Source organism: Lemur catta, chromosome 4 (assembly GCF_020740605.2).
Source record: "Lemur catta isolate mLemCat1 chromosome 4, mLemCat1.pri, whole genome shotgun sequence".
NCBI classification, from domain to species: Eukaryota; Metazoa; Chordata; class Mammalia; order Primates; family Lemuridae; genus Lemur; species Lemur catta.
The window spans coordinates 21420524-21441514 of NC_059131.1; the positions used below are offsets into that span (position 1 = coordinate 21420524).

At 44.0% G+C, this 20991-nt stretch overlaps 1 protein-coding gene across 1 annotated transcript in view; it reads right to left on the bottom strand.

Moving 5' to 3' along the window:
- Positions 1-20991, bottom strand: part of ALK (ALK receptor tyrosine kinase) — a 632376-nt gene that overhangs the window by 143089 nt on the left and 468296 nt on the right. Inside the window, exon 5 of the mRNA XM_045549323.1 lies at positions 15577-15704. Coding sequence (XP_045405279.1) covers positions 15577-15704 — 128 coding nt within the window. The remainder of the gene's footprint in view (positions 1-15576; positions 15705-20991) is intronic.

A 20991-nucleotide genomic window follows, 5' to 3' on the forward strand; every position in this document is an offset into this window, starting at 1 on the left:
TCAGTGCCAAGCATGGGTGTAAATGACGCAGCCATGGGAAGTGCTCACAAATGCCACTGGGGATGAAATGAGGGTTGTGAGGGTCCTTGATCAACAGATGGGATGGGGACAGGTGGGATGGCCCTCTCTGGCCTGTGCAGAGGACAGATTGTTGATCTGTTTGGGCCCAAGTGTGGGATTTAGTCAGAGGTCACGATGGAGAAGCCTGAACAGGCTGGTTGGGGCCAGAGAAAGAGGGTCTGGCTTCAAGGTCTTTGAACTTTATAGGTGATCAGGCTCTTGTGCAGGAAAAAGACATAAGTGGTAATTTCAAAAACGGCTCTGGCCATCACAGAACGGAAGCTGGATCCTGCCTTAGGCAGTCATCTTTTGCCAGGAGAGAATATGGCATAAACAAAAAGCATTTACAAAGAGCTCCACGAACCTGATCCAGGACTACACTCAACACCCAGAATGCGTGGGTACCTGACAGAACATCTGAGAACCTTACAATGTTTTGAGTTGTCTCCCTTCATAATTGTGGAAACTCTTTCCATGAAGATCTTTAGAAAGGGGCAGTGATACCTCCCTCTGGTGATGGTTTAGCTGGAGGCACAGCTGGACATCTAGGGACGGGATATGATACCACAATATCATCATTATGACAATTATAATTCAAAATATGAGAATATTTTGAAACCTTAGCCGAGGTTTCTTTTTCCTGAGCTTTGCGGACACAATCTCTCATCCTTCACTTAGATAGTTGCAATTGCTTTCTCCATTCACTACATTGGGTAGGGGAGGGCAGATATTAGATTTTCTTAACAGTAAGATGTGGACTTTTTGAGAGTGAAATACATCTTTGAGTTTAAAAAGCTGAGCCTAGGGGGCCGGGCGTGGTGGCTCATGCCTGTAATCCTAGCACTCTGGGAGGCCGAGGCGGGCGGATCGTTTGAGCTCAGGAGTTCAAGACCAGCCTGAGCAAGAGCGAGACCCCGTCTCTACTAAAAACAGAAACGAATTATCTGGCCAACTAAAATATATATAGAAAAAATTAGCCGGGCATGGTGGTGCATGCCTGTAGTCCCAGCTACCCGGGAGGCTGAGGCAGCAGGATCCCTTAAGCCCAGGAGTCTGAGGTTGCTGTGAGCTAGGTGGATGCCACGGCACTCAGGCACTCACTGTAGCCTGGGCAACAGAGCAAGACTCTGTCTCAAAAAATAAATAAATAAATAAATAAAAAAACAAATAAAAAGCTGAGCCTTGCGCGTCTGGAATTGAGAGTTGATAGCCCCAAAACATAGACCTGCAGTAAAAACCACAGAGTGAGTGGAGTGTGCAGGGGTGTGGACTGGACCCCACAGACAGGGTGCAGAGAGCCACGAGGAAAAGGAGAGGAAGCACATGGCCCTCCTGGAGCCCGTGCATTCCCTACCTGGGACTTCACCTGCTGGGGCATGGGAAGGAGGGAAAGACCAGAAAGGTTGAAGACGTGTGTGCCCTGAGTTAGCTCTGGGCTGCTTCAGTAGCGTCAGGGGTATCGAGTGGGGCAGCAGGAAGTGCTTGTAGACAGGGCCCCGGAACCCAGCGCAGCATGGGAGAGCTTTGAGGGTTTCCGTGCCTCCCTGAGAGGGCCAGAGGTGGCTGAGAAGGTGTGGGAAGACCTGTACAGGTCTGTGCAAGGAGCCAGAGTGATCCTTGTGGACCTAATGCCATGCGAGCAAGGACTCCTTCAGTCACACTCACGGGGCGGCCCGTGCGCAAAGGCCAAGCTGGAGCGCATGTCTCAGTGCAGGCAGGAGTGAATGGCTCTTCCACCGCCAGCACGGTACACCTTCCCGTTTCTACTCGCAGCCCTGAAGAATAGGAAACAGGCTGGAAAAGGGGAGAGTTCTGAATTGTCTGGTTATCTAGCCAAAAGGGAGGAAGAAAATGTCCAAGTATCACAGTTTAGTCAGATTAAGCTGTTGGCCATCATTGGAAGTGGCTTCTTCTAAGAGCTAAGTTCAGTTGAACTTTTTATTTTTGCATATAGAATGTAAAATTTACATCTACTATATGCTGTTTAAAATTCTTTCCAACTGCCCGATTGTTTTATATCATGGGTCTGGCTTTTCTTCCTGCCATCACTGCTCTCTTTTTAAGCAAGCTCCTACCCTGGGCTGAGCTTGGGCTAGCCTATTTTTGGGAATACAAGCGGAGACATAAGGTGCTAGTATGCTTATTGTCCCTTTAATAATATATCTGGATGCCACGTGTTCCATTTATTTCAATTAAAGATCCCTGCCTGAGCATCTAGTCTGTGCCAGGCTCTGCATTGGATGCTGAGGATTTGGCAAGAAGCTCCCAGTGGAGTGAGGAACAGAAACACATAGACCTTAAAGCCGTATTCTAATCTTTCCACGGCTGAGAAATGGAGGGGAAAGATGGAAGAGACAGTGGAATAGGAGGGAAAAAGTTGTGACTTGGCCACTTGGTAGCTCTAGAAGCTGAAGTTCTTTGGGCCTCAATCTGCTAATCTGTCCAATAAAGGAGGAGGGAAGACAAAGTGATCCTTTAGGTTCTTTCCAGATGCTAAATGATATGACTCTTGTGATTTTCAACAGTGAAAAATTATATATTCACCAAAGCCCCAGAAGACAAGAGAGGTGAGGAAATACAACAAATATAAGGACATTTGCTCTTTGATTGTGTCGTAACATCCTCAGAGCAGTGGCAAAGTCACACCTTAAGCAGATCACATCGGGGCACATGCACAGTCAGTCACCTCCCTGGGCAGCCCTGGCAGTGCGCAGGACGTAGGGAAGGAGTTTCTAGATGGTGTGTACTGTGGGGCCCATTTCTGCAATTATTATTATATTGGCAGGGAGAATTTGGAATTTAAGCTGATGTTACCAGGCACGTTTGTCTTTGCCTATAATTATAAAATTGAATGCCCATGTAACATGATTGAATGGGTATCTGAAAGCATCTGAAATATTGATATATTTGTTTACATCTTCTAGCTACTGATCTCAATTTCCCATTCTGCTTTGCATTTAAAGACAGTTTCTACACCACACTCTTTTGACTCATTTGTTCATTCACTCATTCAACACTGTACAAAAACTCACAGAGCCTTCAGTTTGCGCCAGGCTTTGAGCCAAACACCAGCGATGCAGAGATGAAACGGATGGGTCACGCTTGAGCAGGAGGTAGAAGTAACGGAAGGCAAAGTCAAGTAGGCTATGGCACTTAGGTGGCCCATCTGGGTCACAGGAAGCCTGTGGCCTTGCTCCTGGGGCCCTCTTTAGGATCACCATGTCCAAATGCCCCACACAGTCCCCTCACTGTTCGTGTGTGTGTGTGTGTGTGTGCACGTGCGGTCTCCTAAATGAGGGATTGACAGGGACCTGAAGACAAAGGAGAGCTGGGAGAAGGGGAGGGGCAGGGAGGAGAGAGTCAGAGAATCTTTGCCAAGAGTAAGGATGGAAAGAGAAGGAGACTTGACCTGTGCACACTGGCAGCTGGGCCCCAGTACAGCCAGTCCGACCATGCCAGCCGCCTTGTCCACTGGGGCCTGGAGCGAGGGCACAGCAAGCTTTACTGACAACTGAGGTGGCCTCAGGGATCAGACAGCCAATCCACGGCCCAGTTTTCTTCCTCTCACGAAAGGAAAGGAAGAAAGTTGAGAAGTGAGAATGAGTTAGCAGACAAGCAACAAGACAAAGACATCGACTGTGGGAGAGACGTGCAGAATGGAGCCTGGGGGTGGGGACAGGTAGGGAGAGGCTGTCCGCAAGATGCCAAAACAAACAGTTGAGATGGAAAATGATCCGTCTGCATTTATTTATTTATTATCGCACAGAGTAAATAAATGATATGACTCTGAATTGAGCAGATGCTTTGGCATTACGTATAGCCGTGGGTAAGGGAAGGATGGAAAGGTCTGGAGCAAAAGGCCACGTCAGGGGAAGAATGGTGGAGAGCGGACAGCCTGCAGGCATTTGTTACACACGTGCCAAGGGGAAGAGAGAGAGAGTGGCAGCGAGCCAGTGTGAGTTTGTGCCCGCGCACTAATGAGAGAGAGAGAGAGATTAATCCTGTGATGGTAAGATAAGGAAAACAGAGACCACTTCTTGTCACTTTCTGCTTTCTCTTCTAATCTATATCATGTAATTCTAGAAATTTCTCATTGCAGCTTTACACACTCATAAACCTAAGTCCACAGGACGGAGGCCTTGAGCCACTCACATGCTGGCCTTGACCTCTGGAGAGTGGGGTGCAGAGGGCTTGCTCCCTGTCCAGCCCTCCCAGAGACAATCTGGTCCTTTCCCAGGGACAGTACTGCTGTTGTCCTGGACACGGCAGCTCACCCACTCGCCCTGCCATGTGTTTCTTAACCATAAACCTGCGGATGGCCTAGGGTGGGAGGAAGACAGACGACCCTGCCCATCCCAGACTTGTGCCGTCTATCCCTGTGGCCTTGGGGGCTAGTCAGAGCCCTTGTGCAGAGCCAATGTTTTCATTACTTTTAAAGTTCACAAATGATTGAAAGGATCAGCTTACAAAAGCAAAAGCAAAAGCAAAAAAGAGTTGAGGCATTCAATCTCTCTGGGCCTTTTAAAACAACAGACTTATTATGTTCTTGTGAATTTCCAGGAAGAAGCTCCTAATTAAAGCTTATTGCCTCTCAGCTGCCATTGGCCAGCCATGTGGCGCGTCCTTCCTGTTAATTAGAGCAGAAAGGCGTCCTAGTGGGGTTGTAGCCTCACAGAGCTCGTGCCCACTTTCCGGCCGCCTTCCCCAGTGAGCTTGGGAGGATCCCAGTGCTGCCATGAGAGCCCAGCACCCCCCAAACGTGTGACTTGGGATCCAGACAGGATATTGCACCCGTGTTCTAGAATGGAAATGATAAGACCCTGGTCTACCAGTTGTATGAATGATTAATGAGGGGTAATTAGTCAATGTTTGTTAATCGTTTTACATACACAAAATGCTGGCTAAGCGTTAAATGAAGAAGCAGAAACAGCAAAAGCTAAAAGACTTTTTATCTACCCAAACACCGATTGTAGAATTCCTAAGTGCTGGAGCTGAGGGAAGGAGGGATCTCTGAGACCATTTGCTTATGGTTTGCAAACTGTGCATTGAGAGTTCTTCTGGGCAGCTGCCCAGCAACTGCCTGCCTGTGTCTCCTCCCAAGACAAATCACAAGAAGGGCAAAGTAAAGTTCCATAAAAATTGTGCTCTAAGCATAACTTGAAGACAGAGAACACCAAAACTTTAAAATAACCGTGAGTGAAAGGAAAAACCATCAAATCAAGCAGTGCACTCTCTTGTTCCCCTGCATATGCCCATGGACTAGCAAAAGGCTCCCTCGTTCCACGTGCAAAGTGGTCCACTCAGGAAGCCTGCAGCATTTGGTTCCCGCAGGCCCTGGTGTGAGGAGCTCTGTCCAGGGGCAGAGGGGAAGTAAAATGTTTCCAGGATCTTCAGATAAGGGTTTAATTCTGTCCTTGGGGAAATTTTAAAAACTCTAGTCCAATGCACAAGGGACTTTTTAAATCTAATATTTGGTGAGTCTTGCTCTGATGTGGTATGTCAGTTTTAGAAAATGAGCTCTTCTCCACCCGATTTGGAAGGCTGGACCACCCTGCTAGACTCTGATGGGACCTCAGGGTACTGCCCACTGTCCCACTGAGTTGCAGTGAGAAGACACATTCCCCTCTGGCCCCAGCTCTCCAGCTGGCCATCCCAGGCCTGGGTATACCTCCTTCTCCTACCGTGTTCCTCTGTCCCCCTGGAGTGGTGCTTTATCAATGCTCCCCTGGTGTGCCCGCCCCACATGGCAGCGAAGGGTAAAGTCACCATCCAAAGCATAGGGCATCACCATGAGCAGGAAGGGACTTTGAAAACTCATACTTTATGTTAAAATTTGTGTGCAGTCTGCATGGGAACCCAATACATAGCCATGCTAATTTTAATAAAAAGATGTCCCTCCACTCCAATCTTTTGGTAAAATTGGAGCTCTGGAAAGATGTACCCATGCTGATTTGGTGGGTTTGCATGCTTTCAGAACATCACTACATATCCTGCAGGTACAAACATCCAAGTGTGAGAAGCGCTGGACCCAGTTTATTCCAACTTTTTGGCCCCTTCCAATGTGCTCACAGCCGAATGCCTTTAGACATTACCTGGGTGGAGGAGGCTCCAAAGGCCCTACAGTGAGCTCAATCTCAGACCTACAGGGCAGGGCACTGAGAGCTGAGTCATCTGGTTCCTCTTCTAGGGGACATCATTAGATTTCACCAATCCCCTGGGTTGTATTAATTCACTGCTGGTCCAGTTTTTCTTGATGACTCATAGCAAGTGTTTGTACTATGGGTTAATAAAGAGTTGCCAAGGCCACTGGGCCAACAATACCATGATATGCTCTTTGGAGGTAGGGAGTTTGGTTTTTCCACTAAGTGCCAGGACTGTGTCAGGTGGGGCACACACTGTCATATTTCACCGTCACGTGGACCCTGGGATAGACACCCCTATCTTTATTTCACACTTGAATTGTCTAGTACTATGGGATATAATGGACACGTAGCACCCAAATGACTGAGTTAGGATACAAATCCATGTTTTTCTTCTCTAAATCCTATCCTCTTTCCACTGTTCATGCTTTTCTTTCCGTTGCATCTTTTTGGTCACTTTACTGCTTATAACTTCTATTGGAGAATGCAAGAAACAGAGAGGAAGCAGGGTGGGAATGTCTGAATTCTGTTGTCAGCTGTTTCAGGGAGATGGAGAAGGTGTGGGAGAGGTGGTGGATTGAAACTAACGTCTAAACTGACATTTCTCTTATCGGCTCTGGAATTAATTTATCTAGGTCCACTCTGTTCATTTCACAGCCACAGATTTTAAGGAACAGCTCCAGAGAGGTCTTAGTGACCTAAAGAGGAAACAAACTCCCAACCCCCTTATTCATCACTAGCTCAAGGATTCATCTCATTAATAACTGGGGCTTAATCCTCCACATTCAAAGAGAGTCCCATTACCCAAAACAATAATTTTTTAAATTACCCAGGCAGAGTGGCAATTGCATATTGAATACTAAGGATGATTTAAAACTAATAAATACTTTTGGGAATTCCTTGAACATTTTAATGAATTAAAAGTTATGAAATATTTATAAGCAGTAACAACACCATTTATTACCATTAATAAAATAAATACATTAGTCAGAGAATGAAATTCATTACTATTTTACTACTAGACATTGATGTCAATGACTGAATATTGCTCCAAATTACTTGTAAAATAGACCAATTATTTTAGTGTGATTAATCTTTTCAATTATTTCTTTTATGTAGTTGCAATTTGAAAGTAATTTTCTTCTGGGAGTACAATGACCTCAGCACGTTCATTCCTTATTTATTTATATTTAAAAACCTTTTGTGGCTGGCCCCATTTCTGGGCAAGTTCCAATGGTCAAATATTTAAAATAGTCACCCAGGCAGGCATTATTGTTTCTAAGCACTTTGCAGGGCATTTTTAATTGGTTTCATTAGCGATTGCGAAGAAGCCATTCCAGAGTAAGAGTGTCGCTGCCAACAGCAGCTATGCACTGGTGGAGAAAGAAGGGCCAGCACATTTTCTTCTTGGTTCCACCTGCTCCTGCCTAGCTGTTTTGGATTCTAGCCCGCCTGGAGGAAGGCAGTGTGACAGGCATGTCAGAGGACTTCCTCCGTCTCCAACCAGCCCCGCAGGAGTCAGCAGTGTTCCTCCTTCGAGTGGCACAAAGGACTGTGCATACCCGGTCACAAAGGTAGAAAATGACTTGACTGGAGGTAAAAGCATAGATTTTGGAGGGATAAGAAGCAGCTGCCTTTGGAATCAGAAAGCAGATCTGGGCTATCAGAGTCTCCAATGGAAATGAGGTGACCTTTCCCTCGGCCCAGTGACTGGAACAGGACACAGATGGAAAAGCAAAAGGTGGGTGTGAATCTGTAAATGTATCCTGGGATAACTGTGCAGAATCACTCAGCTTTGGTTCCAGAATGAGTAGGAGCCTCAGCTGAGTCAAGGGACGCTGGAGCACTGTGCTAGGGGCTCTGTACACAATATCTGTTTTAATTTTTCAACAAACATATAATTATGTATTTTCTGATGAGAAAATGAAAATTCACAGATTTAGGAAACTTCCAAGCTCAAAAAGGTGGTAAGTGATGAAGTGGGGATTCCGAATTCATTCATTCTGGTTCTAATGCCTGTCATCTCTCTCCTACATTGGAATAAGCAAACCTTTATTGAGTGCTTACCATGAAAAAAATCACTGTTAGTTGCTAATTTGATATAGAGATTTAAAAAAAAGATAGTTTTTGATTCTAGGAACTTAGCATCTATTGAATGAGACACATAAATAACTCTGGAGAGAAGTAGACTGTTCTAAAATAGAAGTACATGGAAACATAATTCTGAGCAGAGACTTCTTAGAGAAAATGGTATTTAAGCTGAGATTCGAAAGACTCGCAGGACTTTGAGAGCTGGAGAGGACACCGCAGGGGCCAGAGACGGAATGGAAGCCTGAGCTGGGAGGTGAGTTTGGAGAAACGTGAGTAGATCTCAGTGGCTAGATGAAATTGTAATTTTAATGCTTATCTTTTCAATGGTTCAGTCCACAGAGATGTCAAAGGCAGAAGATTTTGGAAATACTGAGTTAAGAGGGAGAGTTTTTGAAAATGGGGTTCACCCTCCACCTGGAGTGATACACAAAAACTAAATGAGGATATTAAGGCTGTGACTGCAATTTCTCCTTGGTGTCCAAGCAATAGACCCCACCAGTGCACAGTTGATTTGGTCCCTGGTCTCTTGGAGCGACCAGCACAGGGGGTGGGACCTCTCAGGTTGGCAGCGCATGGCTCTAATCACTCACTTGGCATTTGGTCTTTAATTAAAAGCACAAAGCTTTGGAGGCATCAGAGGAGCCAGTTTGTTTCTGTGCATGGTAATTTCTCCAGGAGAAACTAGGTAGCAGCAGGGAGCAGTGTGGTTTTCAAAGGCTTCAGGTGAGGTGAGGCCGGGAGAGGTGAGGTAGCTCACGGCATCACTTACAACGCACCTCCACAGCCACCTTCTTAGTGAACCTCACGGGGAGGTCAATCTTGGGACAACCACTGGCAGTTGTTATTCCTATTTTAAATTATTAATAAAAAACAATGTGCAAACTCTGGGGAAGACCTTTAATGTTGCTTCTGATTTGAGGAGTTGGCAAGTTTATGACAAGTAACGGAATAGGGACTTAAACCCAGGTTTTCTGATTGCTGCTTCAGTGCTCATTCTGTGATCTTTCTGAGAAAGGAACATTGGAACTACTTTGGAGGAAGACACCCGTATGCGTGGAGCACCTATTCAATACCTCTGGTGCAATTTAAATGTAAGTCAAGGGTGCCCACCGGGGAGTAGTTCTGTGCAAAGTAGCACAGAGATGTTAAAGCCACCACACGAAAATTCAGCCCTAAGACAGAAACAACGATTTTATATTGGTGTCGCTAGAAGTCCAATGTGCTACGCATTATACCACAGAGCCACCTTGCATAAGTGTCGGTGTGCACCAAGTTTAGTGTTCGCACAGGAAACTGTCTGTGGCGTGCATGGGTGGATGCGTGCATGGATGGCTGAGTCTGCTACGTAGAGAGTTTTCTCCTGGCAGCCTGAGACAGAGTGCCACTGTGGTCTACGTTTTACAAGCACAGACTGAGAGTCCTGCCGAGGTGTTGCTTGCTGTTGGAACAGAAAATGCCCAATTTGGGCCAGGCTGCCAGGAGCCCACGAAGTAATCCCTCATTTTACCTGGCTGGATTTGGAGCCTACTCCAGGTGCTGGTTGGTTCCATATGGCTGGCCCAAGATCAGCCAGCTTCTGTCATTTCCTCTTGTCCCCTTTTAGCCTATGGAGGACATCCTCCCTTGCTCATCACTGTCTTTGGTAGAGTGCAGGGGGACCCGGTTGGGAGGGGCCACCATTTTTTACTAGAAGCATTTACACTGGCTCCATATGCAGCAGCTCAAAGCCAGGACCCACATGGACAAGAACTTGTCTTATGAACATGGCCCATATTCAGAGTCTAAGTTTTTAAAGAAGATATGGTTAATATAGCTACTTTTGGCTTTCACATTTTAGGGAACTATAGAATCACAGGACTATAAAAACTGGAGTAAATAAGAGAGTTGAAGATCAGACTGTCCAGTAGTTCTCAAACTGAGTTTTGTGAAGCCCTGTTGTTGGGGGATGACAAGGGCTGTGGATCGGGTGGGCTCTGGGCCCCTCACCCTCACTTCCCTAGGGCAGTTCTACTCATGGACTTCTGACTTTGTTTGAACTAAGGGTTCGGCTTCTGAAAAACATTTGAAGACTGTGTGCCTAGTTCAAACATCCTCATTTCAGCTCCAGAGAGGTTAAGATACATGTGCATCTGCAACTCTTTGTGGACATGCGTCCCTGTGGTAATGGGACTGCATTTGACACCTTGGATCCCTTCCCCTTCCTGAGCTGGAGAAGTTAGTGAGAAAACTCCTCATGGGCAAGATGAGGGTTGTGACATCCTCTCTAATGAATGGATCAGAGCTAAAGTGTGTGGAAGTGTCTCAGTAGGGTAAGGGACCAAGATTACTTCTTTTGAGAAATCTGTTAGTGAGCTGAGTGTGGCTCTGGCCTGGGAAACCTCAGAAGTGGTGTCTGTAGGTTCGTGAAAGGGAAGGGGCACTACTGCGGCCTGCGGTCAAATGCATGCAGGCTCCCGCAGGAGCTGCGCACAGCTCCTTGTCCGTCCTGGGTGAGCTCCTCCGCAGTGCCTTGTTTTCATATTGACCTGTGGGCAGTGGTCCATCTCAACTGCCTTTGCCCAGTCTGGGCAGGGAGAGGGAAATACTGAATTGGTTTCTTAGAAAAATTGAGAACTAGCCAACCACAGGGTGGAGGCAGAAAGCACACTGGTCAGTGATTTCATATATCACATTTCAAGGACAATCCTTGGGTCTTTGTTTATTCAATTTTCACATGATGAGAGAGGCAGATGAGACGCTTTCTGGGGTCCCTTCTAGCAGTGGCCTTTCCTAAGAAGGAGCAAGGTGTGGTAGCTAGGAGCATGGGTTCTGAAGCCAGATGGGCTCTGTTCCAATATCAGCTGTGTGACTTTGGGGAAATTACTGAGGTCTCTGTGCTTTGATTCCCCCATCCACATAACAGGAGTGATGATAATAATAACACACACCTCACAGCATTGTTGTAAGGATTAAATAAGTTAATATATGCACCATGCTTAGAACAGGGCCAGGCTCATGGAAGTACAAGGTGAGGCTTTGCAATGCTGTGCATTTTTATGAGCTTCTCAGAGGCACACTGATCCTTTTCAAACCCTTTTCTAGAAGCTAATCCTGTGCTCCTCTGACATGTGTTTTTTTGCAGGAATCTCTGAACCTGAGGGGTCCTGAGGAGTGTCTTGCATAATCCTGTAGCTCTGGGTTGTCTGCTGAAGAAAGGTTTTATGAGTGACAAATGACAAGTGTTCCCTGGGAGCCTGGGCATGGGTGTCTCTGGAGGCTTATGTCCCTCTTGTCTGTGCTGAATGTACAAATTGCTCCTTCACTGATCTATCGGTGAAAAACCTATTCCAAGCAATTTCTACTCACAGCTACTTTCTTTTGGAGGTAGTAGGGTAATAGCCCAAAGCTATAAAAGCAGGAGCAGCATTTATCAATTGATTGATTAGCCAATCAGCCAACATGTATTTATGTGATGTTTTCTATGGGTTTAGCACCGTGCTAACTGTTCCCTGGAGAAATAAAAGAAATATAAGACAAAGTCCCTCAAGTTAAGGCCCCAAAATGACTAATTGGAAAATGATTATAACTGCTCTACCTTTCACTAAATTCAGATGCAAGAGAGCAAAGTCTTCCAAGCAGAATTTCTGTAGCTGCAAATGACATTTCCTGGCCCCAGGAAATGAGCGAGGTGGTCCCATTTAGATTCTATATTTTATTATTTTCTGATGTGGGCGGCAGTAGTAAGTTACCTACATCTCATGAAAGTGCCACAAGGAAAGAGAATATTGAGGAGCTTTGTCTGGCACTGTATGAAGGATGAGCAATGGTATCAGGGAGACCATCTGATGGCTGCCAAAGTTCAAGTTTGCCTCTATGAAGAATATAAGAAGAATAAAGCACACGGCTAAGAAAATGAAGTCAGACAGGTAAATCCAAGAGGCGGCAACAGTAACATGTAGACAGCAACAGATAGATAATAGCAGGGAGTCTAGAGCTCAGGGTTCTGGCATTTCAGTGCAGGATAAGAGGAATAGGAAGAATCAAAGATGATTCTAAGGTCTTCAGTAATAAGTAAAACCTCAGCCTCTACACGTTCCACAAAGTCAGCAGGGTATAGTGGACAGAAACACCAGCTCTGTGGTCAGATCAACTAGGGATCGAGTGTGGCTCTACCTTTCGCTAACTGAATGACCTTGGCAAGTTTTGAACCTTCTGTGAGCCTCAGTTTCCCTATCTGAAAAAGGAAGATAACAGTCCCCAATTTTATAGCATTATTGTAAAGCTTGCATGAGGTAACACACGTCAGGGGGGTGACACTTTATGTTTGCATGTGATGAATGCGCCACCAATGTTAGCTTTTTTCCTGCTATTGGCCCATATCAACTGATAGGAACTGAGCACCTCTCGAGTGTTACACACCATGATAGGTGTAAGAATTTAGAGAGGAAATAGGCATGGCCTCTGTCCTGATGACACCCACAGATAGAGTCTGTCTCCTATGGGGGGAGAATTGTCCCAATGTCCCCTGTAAGGTTTCCCCCGATTGCCTCCAAGGGCTCCTCTCTTCAGTGGGCCAAGGCAGGGCTGAGCGTCCCACAGTAGCGTCTCCCCTCATGCTCTGTCAGTGCCGTAGCACGAGAGGACCAAGTTACTATCAGAAAAACAGACTAGGCATCCCCCGGATCTGTCTGCAATCCTGGCCAGCATGTCACCAGCCCTGTCCACCCTCTTCACATACATCACTTCTCTCATGTTATCTCCTCCTCTTTATGCCTAACCAGAGCAATGACCCCAGAGAACACAGACATTTGTCTACATCAAAGAGGCCTTGAGTATGCCTTCAAAACAACTCCTTTCCTTTGAATAGGTGAGTGCAGTTTTAGGATGAATCTTATGCTGGCAACTTGTCTACACCAACCATATGCACCTGAATTTGTTCTACTATAGGAAGGAAGGTTAGAAGCTCTAAAGAAGCACTGAGAGCACTTTGTTATTCACTGTTTGCTGCCTTGCACATCAACAGCAATCCCTCCATGTCCTTTGGTGGCCACAGATGGTCTGAGCCAGAGAAGAAATGCAGAGAACACCTGCTTCCTTATAGAGACTGTCTCTTCTTGGATCTGGAGCCTCTAAAGAAAGGTAGCTGGACCGTGAGAACTTCCCTCGATCTCTGGGCCAAGCCACCTTCCCCAGAGAATTGGAAGCAGAATGTCTTCTGCCTCTTTGGAGAGGGTACCCTGCCTGCAGAAACTCTTTTGCTCATTAGAGAAAGCTGAGGGAGATCAATTCCATTGGTTTCATAAGGGTGAAGAAGTAGACAAGCAACAGGTCTCAAGTTCTCCAATAGACTCACTGCAAATGCAACACAAGCTACAGAGGAAGAATTTTGCAGGTGAGAGCGAGGTGCAGGGTAAGGGAGGAAACATCTGTACACGTGGTTGAGAACCTTGGATTTGAACATGTAAAGAATTTTTTCAGGTCAAGAAATTTTTGCAGGAGTATTTGTGCTGGGCCTGATATCTGGAGTTTTGTAGTCTCTTATTCCCTTTTCCTGATCAAATGAGAACGTTCTGGGAACCTTCTCCCTGTCACATTCTTGTTACCTGGTTCCATTTCAACAGATGGCCTCTTTTGTACAGTACATAGATCCTTGACATCTGTGAGGATTGATGATGTCCAGAGACATTCACAAATCCTCAAGTTCGTGAGTGCAGACACATTTGTACAAGCTCCTGGCTTGCTCCCAAACCACATGTTTCTGTATGTTGCTTCATATCGCTGGCTAACCACCTTTCAACTTGAACTGTGGTTCAATCTATCACATTATTGCGATTTTTCTCTTCCCCACACATAAACCAGTTTTGACTAAAACAACAGCAACAACAAAATACATGTTGTAAAATTTCTTCCAAGGCCAGCAATGAATGAAGAGCCACAGCAGCACAAGGATCTGGGGGTCAGTGTGCTCCCTGTCTAAGGGAGTCCCTTTTATACACCACCTCCAAGAGGCACAAGGTTCAAATCTAGGCCTCTACATGTAACGGAGGATTGCGTGTTATGGGGCTCCGTAGTTGTTCATGCATAGTCTAAATTAAGAATTTAGGTCTGGAAGTTCCCCAGGCTTTCTTCTTGTCCATACCTCATTCTTGGGCCTCTCAGATCACAGGTTTCATGGTGCAAGTAGGAGCACCCTCTCCAGTATACCTCTGGGCAGAGGCAGGCACAGAAGGAGAATAGCAATAATGAAAGCAACTTATTCCTGAAGTTTCATATAATTCAAGCCCATCTCCTATACCCTTTACATCTGGGAAATAATAAAGGAAGTTTATAATTATGAACTTGGGCCTTCTGAAGAGTAAAGGACAGATCAACCTCATATAGCTATTGATGATTCATTTCCTCTTCCTTACCAGCCAGACTTGAGGCCATGTTTAATGAAACATACATAAAAAATACGATCTTGAAAATATGAATAGAAGATCAAAAATTCTGCAGTGGGAGAGGGAAATAAGCTTATTAAAAAACTACACAGATATAATTACTGTGATGGAGTATTACATGTAGCTCAGAGTTTCCTGGCAGCAAAGGCAAAAAAAGAAGTCAACAAATTTATTCTTTGAGAGAGATATATCTACTCTTGGTAATAAACCCTGAAATAAATTCACAATGTGGAACTTATGCAAAAGGCATTCAATGACACAGTGGACCATGACCTAATGAGTTTTATAAAATAAGCTAAAAATTTCACATAAAATCATTTCCCACATTGTCCATTATTAATAATAGGTTAAATTAAATCATTAAAAAATGCTTAGTTATAAATTTTACCTCACGGAAAAAAGTAAAATAATATCACTAAGTTGGAGGGAGGGTGAAGATTGGGTAGAGACATAGGTCAAATGAAAATGGCAGAATGTTAATTGTTAAAGTTAGTTTAAGGGTGCATGGTGTTCATTGCATTATTCTATTTACTTTGTATACATTTTAAATGTTCCATAATAAAATTTAAAAAAAATAGTTGAAAGCATTTGATAGCTAAGAAAATTAAGCTAACGTGTTATCTGACAAAGACTATATTTTATTTGATGAAGTTTTCAGTTAAGTAGATAAATTTTATACTGGATTTTTGAAAATTGATCATCTAGGCTATGGAGCACTTGGTATTCTTCAGAATTAGCCCCTGAATAGTACACACTTTTCTTTGTAAATGTGCACATTTCCAGCCAAGTGCAGCTGCAGGTTTTTGGCGCACCTAAGAAAGACAACAGGCTACCAAGGAGTGGAGAGGAAAACCAGACTCAGTTACCTTCACTGCAGTTCTTCAGGGCAAAGAAGTCCACTGCAGACAAACTTCGGTTTCCACTGGAGATGTATTCCAGGGCCACTCGGAATGGGTTCTCTAAACGCCCGATTCTTCCCTGAAGCACTGTCCAACTGGTTGCATTAGAAAACAGAGGAGAAAAGCAGAGAGAAACAGTGATGAGAGTGAGCCTAACCTGCAGAGAGGGTCACGCACCTGCAGTGACTTCAGGACTCATATTCTTCATGAGAACCGAGAGATGAAACTCTAAGTCGCATGGAAGATGGGGACCCTGATGGCAACACACAAATATCTGTTTCCTTCTTGTCCAGCTAACTTAGAGATCCAGTTCTGAAACACACTCTAGCCAGTGGCATCTCCTTCGTCATATTCTTTTTACAGCAATTGCAGCTCTTAACATAATGTGTTTTAGAAAATAAGCTAAAAATTTTACATAAAACCATTTCCCATGTTGTCCATTGTTATTGATAGATTAAATCAAATAATTAAAAATAGTTGTAAATTTTACCTCAGGAAAAAAAGTAAAATAATAATCATCATTAAGTTGGAGGGAGGGTGAAGATTGGGTAGAGACAGAGGTAAAACAAAAATGGCAAAATGTTAATTGTTAAAGTTGGTGTGTTACTGTGTATACATTTGAAATTTTCCATAATAAAATTCAAAAAAATAGTTGAAAGCATTTGGTAGCCAAGAAAGTTAAGCTTTGGACTATTTCAGTAGTTAGTCTTCAAGGAAAGAATGTATACACATGAGAAAACACAGCAGCAGAGTCAATGAAAAGTCTTCAAAATGTTTATCAGTCTATCCATAATTATCTCTAGGAAGAATACTTGATTTTTAAAATTTTATCTGATACCAAAGTCTCAGAATCCTCAGGTTTGCTATATATTAATAGTTACTTAAGGGAAGCTAGCAAGAACTATTTATTTACTGCAGGAAAATTAAAGTGCACCGAAGCATGTATTTTAGGGTAAAAGGTACCCAAGATTGACGTGGATTTTGTAAAAAGTGCAAACAGAAGAAGATGGAAGCAGGTGGAGTGGTGAGCTCGGCATCCATCCATAATCAAGGACACTGACACCGTCAGAGAACAGAGAATGAGCTAAATGAACATTTTTACACCTCGCTCATACTATTAACCTCTTGGAATAGCCTCCTGTCACTGATTGGAACATCAAATTTACTCTCTAACATTGATTCAGACACATATATATGTGTGTGTGTGTGTGTGTGTGTGTGTGTGTGTATGTATTTATATATTTTGACAAGTTTGTACAGAGAATGAAAACTATGAGGATTAGTTCATTTTTTCTTTCCTAAGAACCCCAATTTTATTGAGGTATAATTGATGAATAATGAATTACATGTACCAAAACTATATAAATTGGTGGGTTTTGACTTATTTATACACCCACGAAATCATCATAATATTTCCTTCCTTCCTTCCTTCCTTCCTTCCTTCCTTCCTTCCTTCCTTCCTTCCTTCCTTCCTTCCTTCCTTCCTTCTTTCCTTTCTTTCTTCCTTTCTTCGGAGACAGAGTATCACTCTGTCACTTTGGCCAGAGTGTAGTGCTTTGGTGTCATCACAGTTCACAGCAACCTCAAACTCCTGAGCTCAAGCGATCTTCCTGCCTCGGCCTCCCGAGTAGCTGGGACTACAGGCTCACACCACTGTGGTGGGCTAATTTTTCAATTTTTTTAGTAGAGATGGGGTCTTACTCTTGCTCACGGTGGTCTCAAATTCCTGAGCGCAAGGGATCCTCCTGCCTCTGGCTCCCAGAGTGCTAGGATTACAGGAGTGAGCCACTGCACCCAGCCTCAGATTTTCTTAACACTAGGTTGGGCTTATAGTATGAATAATAAAGGATTTAGTGAAAAATTAGCTTTCTGCTTTAAATTTTTTTTAAATGAAAAACCCATTCCCATCCTGTAAGTATAAAGTGATGCTAACTATAAAAAAAAATTAAAAATCCAACAATTCAGAAAAGTTGGTAAAGGAAAGTAAAAGTCACTCAGAACACCATTGTCCAAGGATAACCACAGTCACCACTTCAGTGAACAACCTGTCAGCGTTAATTTTACATAAATGAGACCAGACTGCGTGTGCTGCTCTGTGATTGCCCACTCAATGCTATGCCAGGAAAGAATAAATACAGATTGCATTATCATTTCCATGATTGCGTTTTGAACCACTTATGCATTGCTTCTTATTTTTTTCCTCTGTATTAATCATGCTGAGGCTAACTCTGTGCACTTATCTAAACATGGCCTTAGGACAAATTCTTAGAATCAGAGTCAAAGTGCCCCCACGTTCAAAACTCGGAGGCATATTGTTGATCCTTTCATTGTGAATCAGAGGGCTCATTTCTGCATTTGCTTACTAACACTGGATCCCATGAAATCCTTTCTGTCTTTGCTCACTTTGGGTGATGAAGGCCTTGCCTAGGGCACTCAATGCCCTCTTTCAGTGGGGTGCTCTTGCGTGGCAGCTTCGTGTCTCTGGCCTCTGACATGCAGCCGGGCATGCGGTGGGTGTCTGTAGAATGAATGAAAGAGGTAGTTTTATTCCCTGTCTGTGCTCTCTGTGGTTAATTCAGGTCACTGGAGCCAATTCTTCAGCCATTTAATAAAAGTGTATTGAGTTTCCCCACAATAGACCCAGTAGAAGGGATTATTGCTGTTGTAAAGTTTGTTCTCTGTTACTGGGCCCGGCAGGATTTCCATCCAAAATAAAACCAGTGCAGCTGAAGAGAAGGAGGCCTTTTGGTTTAAATGTGAGACTGTCAAAGAAAGAAATATTTGAAAAGAAGATGTAAACAAGGGATTCTGACAGAAAACGAACAAACAAAGGAGCAGAATTTTCCTTGTTCTTCTGAAAAATAAAAGACCTATTTTTGAGGAAAGATGGTGGTGAAAGGCATGAGTATTCATATTCTGCCAAAATCGCAGCTCTCTGCTCTGAGGAATGATGGATTTTAATTTCAGGTACACAGTGGTCCTTGACAATGATTTCCATTGCTATATTGGCACTAGCCCTCTGGATAAATGTGTCAAGAGTTTTAGGAATTAGTTTCTGAGTTACCGATGCAATAACTTTTGTCTGAAATTCTCTGGCCTCCCATAGTTTACTGCTGCAACTTTAATAACTTTCAGAGCAGTTGCCACACATGTATTTTATATCCAGGGAAGTTGGGACTGGAAAGGGCAAGCTTATACCTGGGGTCAGATTTGTTTAAGAGACAGCCAAAAACCCAGTGAAAAACAAATCCAAGCTCTCTCCTCCTTCTGCCTCCATTTTCTTTGCTTACATCCCAGTGGTCAAGAAACTAGAAACTAGCTCTTTAAGGCCCTGCTTTCCCTGCTTTGGCGGGTGGCAGCTCTGCTTACGTTTGCAAGAGGGAAGGTTGTGTTCTGACCTAGAGCCTCCTAGCAACAGGCGTGCGGCTGTATCCATGTGCTGGGGATTTGTGACTGCCTTAGCACTGGTGCCTCCATCAATCAGTTTGACAGTGCGGGGTGTCCGTCTGGACTGGAGGAAGCCAGGAGGACTGTACGGACAGCCTGTCACAATCCATTATCTTCCACGGGTCTCTCTGGAGCTCTCCAGTTCCAGTTCTGGCTCTGCCCCTCATTTGCCTGATGACTTTGAACAAGGCACTTCTCTCCAAATGCCTGAGATTTTGGATGTTTTCTGATTAACTGCATTCTCAGCCAGAGAACATGTCTCCAACTTCACATAAATATTCTTAAAAATAAACACTCTGACCAGGCAGTCAGGACAGGTGTAACTTGGGGATGGGTTGGGAAGAGGGGGCAGGAATTGGGAAAAGGGCAATGCAGAGAGACTAGCACAAACACGTGAGCAGAGGCTGTGTAGACAGTGTGTGTTCAGAGAATAGGCAGTCCAGGCTGGTAGGAGTCTGTGTTTCTCATTGGCCTTGACTTGAAGGATGACCTCCGTGTCTCAGCTCCCTATCTCCTTAATTGTGTCTCTAGTGCCTTATGTGGCATAAATGCTCAAAAAATATTTGTTGAATGAGAGGACAAATGCATGAACATATTTCTGTTAAATCAGACAAGATTCTGACATTCTTGGCCAAAATTTATGTGGCAGTGGAGCTGAGTTAATCTAAAAGTTCATGTCAATTCACTAATATTAGCTGTCATCCATCCCTGTGATAATGATGCCTTCCCAGTTAGGAGGAGCCTAAGGACCAGGAAGCTCTGGGGGTTGCAGGAAGGAGGTAGTATCACTCCATGGCTCATCGTATAACTCTTGGTCCCCATTTGCCAAAAGCTAATCAGAAGGAATCAGAGAATTATAGTCATTGAGACCTGGAGGGTACCTGAGTTCTCAACCTTAGCTCCCATCTGATGCATAAACGTTCTCGACGCTGTAGGTCAGGCTTGAACCAAGTCCATATGAATATTATAGCAGCAACACCAATAATAATAACAACACTAACAATATGACCGACAACAGTTAACATTTATTGAAGGACTAGTTTATGCTCTGCTTATAGCTGAATTTTAAATCCAGGTTCGTGTGACTCCATAGTCATTATAAACACCATTTTATATCGCCTTTTAAGCTCATTGGGGTCTGAAACCGTCTTCCTGAGGCTTTGTTTCAATTTCCAGTGAACCTGGCTGGGGACCTGAAACTATCAGATGTGGCCATCACCATGTGCTGTGTTGGTCATGAGAACCAAGTCATTTGGGTGGTGACAAAACTCCAAGCTGGGACAGCCAAGCCCACGGGTTAGATCAAGAATGACAGAAGCCACATGAATTAGACAACCAGCAAAGTACTGTCACATCAAACTCAGTCACGTGATGATTATTATCAAGCATAACCTTGTCACGGCTCAGGCCACATGGCTGGCATTCCACTGCATGTGTCTTTGCCAAGACTCTCCCTTGACAAGTGTCTAGACAAGGTGTGAAGGTGTGAAGATTTGTTAGAAACAAAGGACTGAGCCTGTGGCAGCTCATCCAGATCAATACAGGGAGAAAGAAAAAAAAAAAGCCAATTGCTCCCTAATCTTATCCTACAGGAAGAAAACATATAACTTTCAAGTTTTCCTTAAAATATACTTTGTAATAATTCTGCAGCAAATATAAACCATTCAGCACATTTTTTTTTATCGTTTCCATTAAATCAGCCTGCATTTAAAGCATCTTTATGGGAGATAGCAGGGGAAAAAAATGCCAGATCAATGTAAATTTTAGTGTGAAGTCCTTTGTTGCTTATTAATTTTCTATGATAATAATTACATGTAGCATGTGGCACAGGGTCTTTTATCCAAGTAGCCTTGGCTTTGTTATTCACTTGCCCTTCATGGTTTCCCACGAGTTAGACGAATGTGCTCTGGAAGGGATCAGCTCTGGACAGCAAGG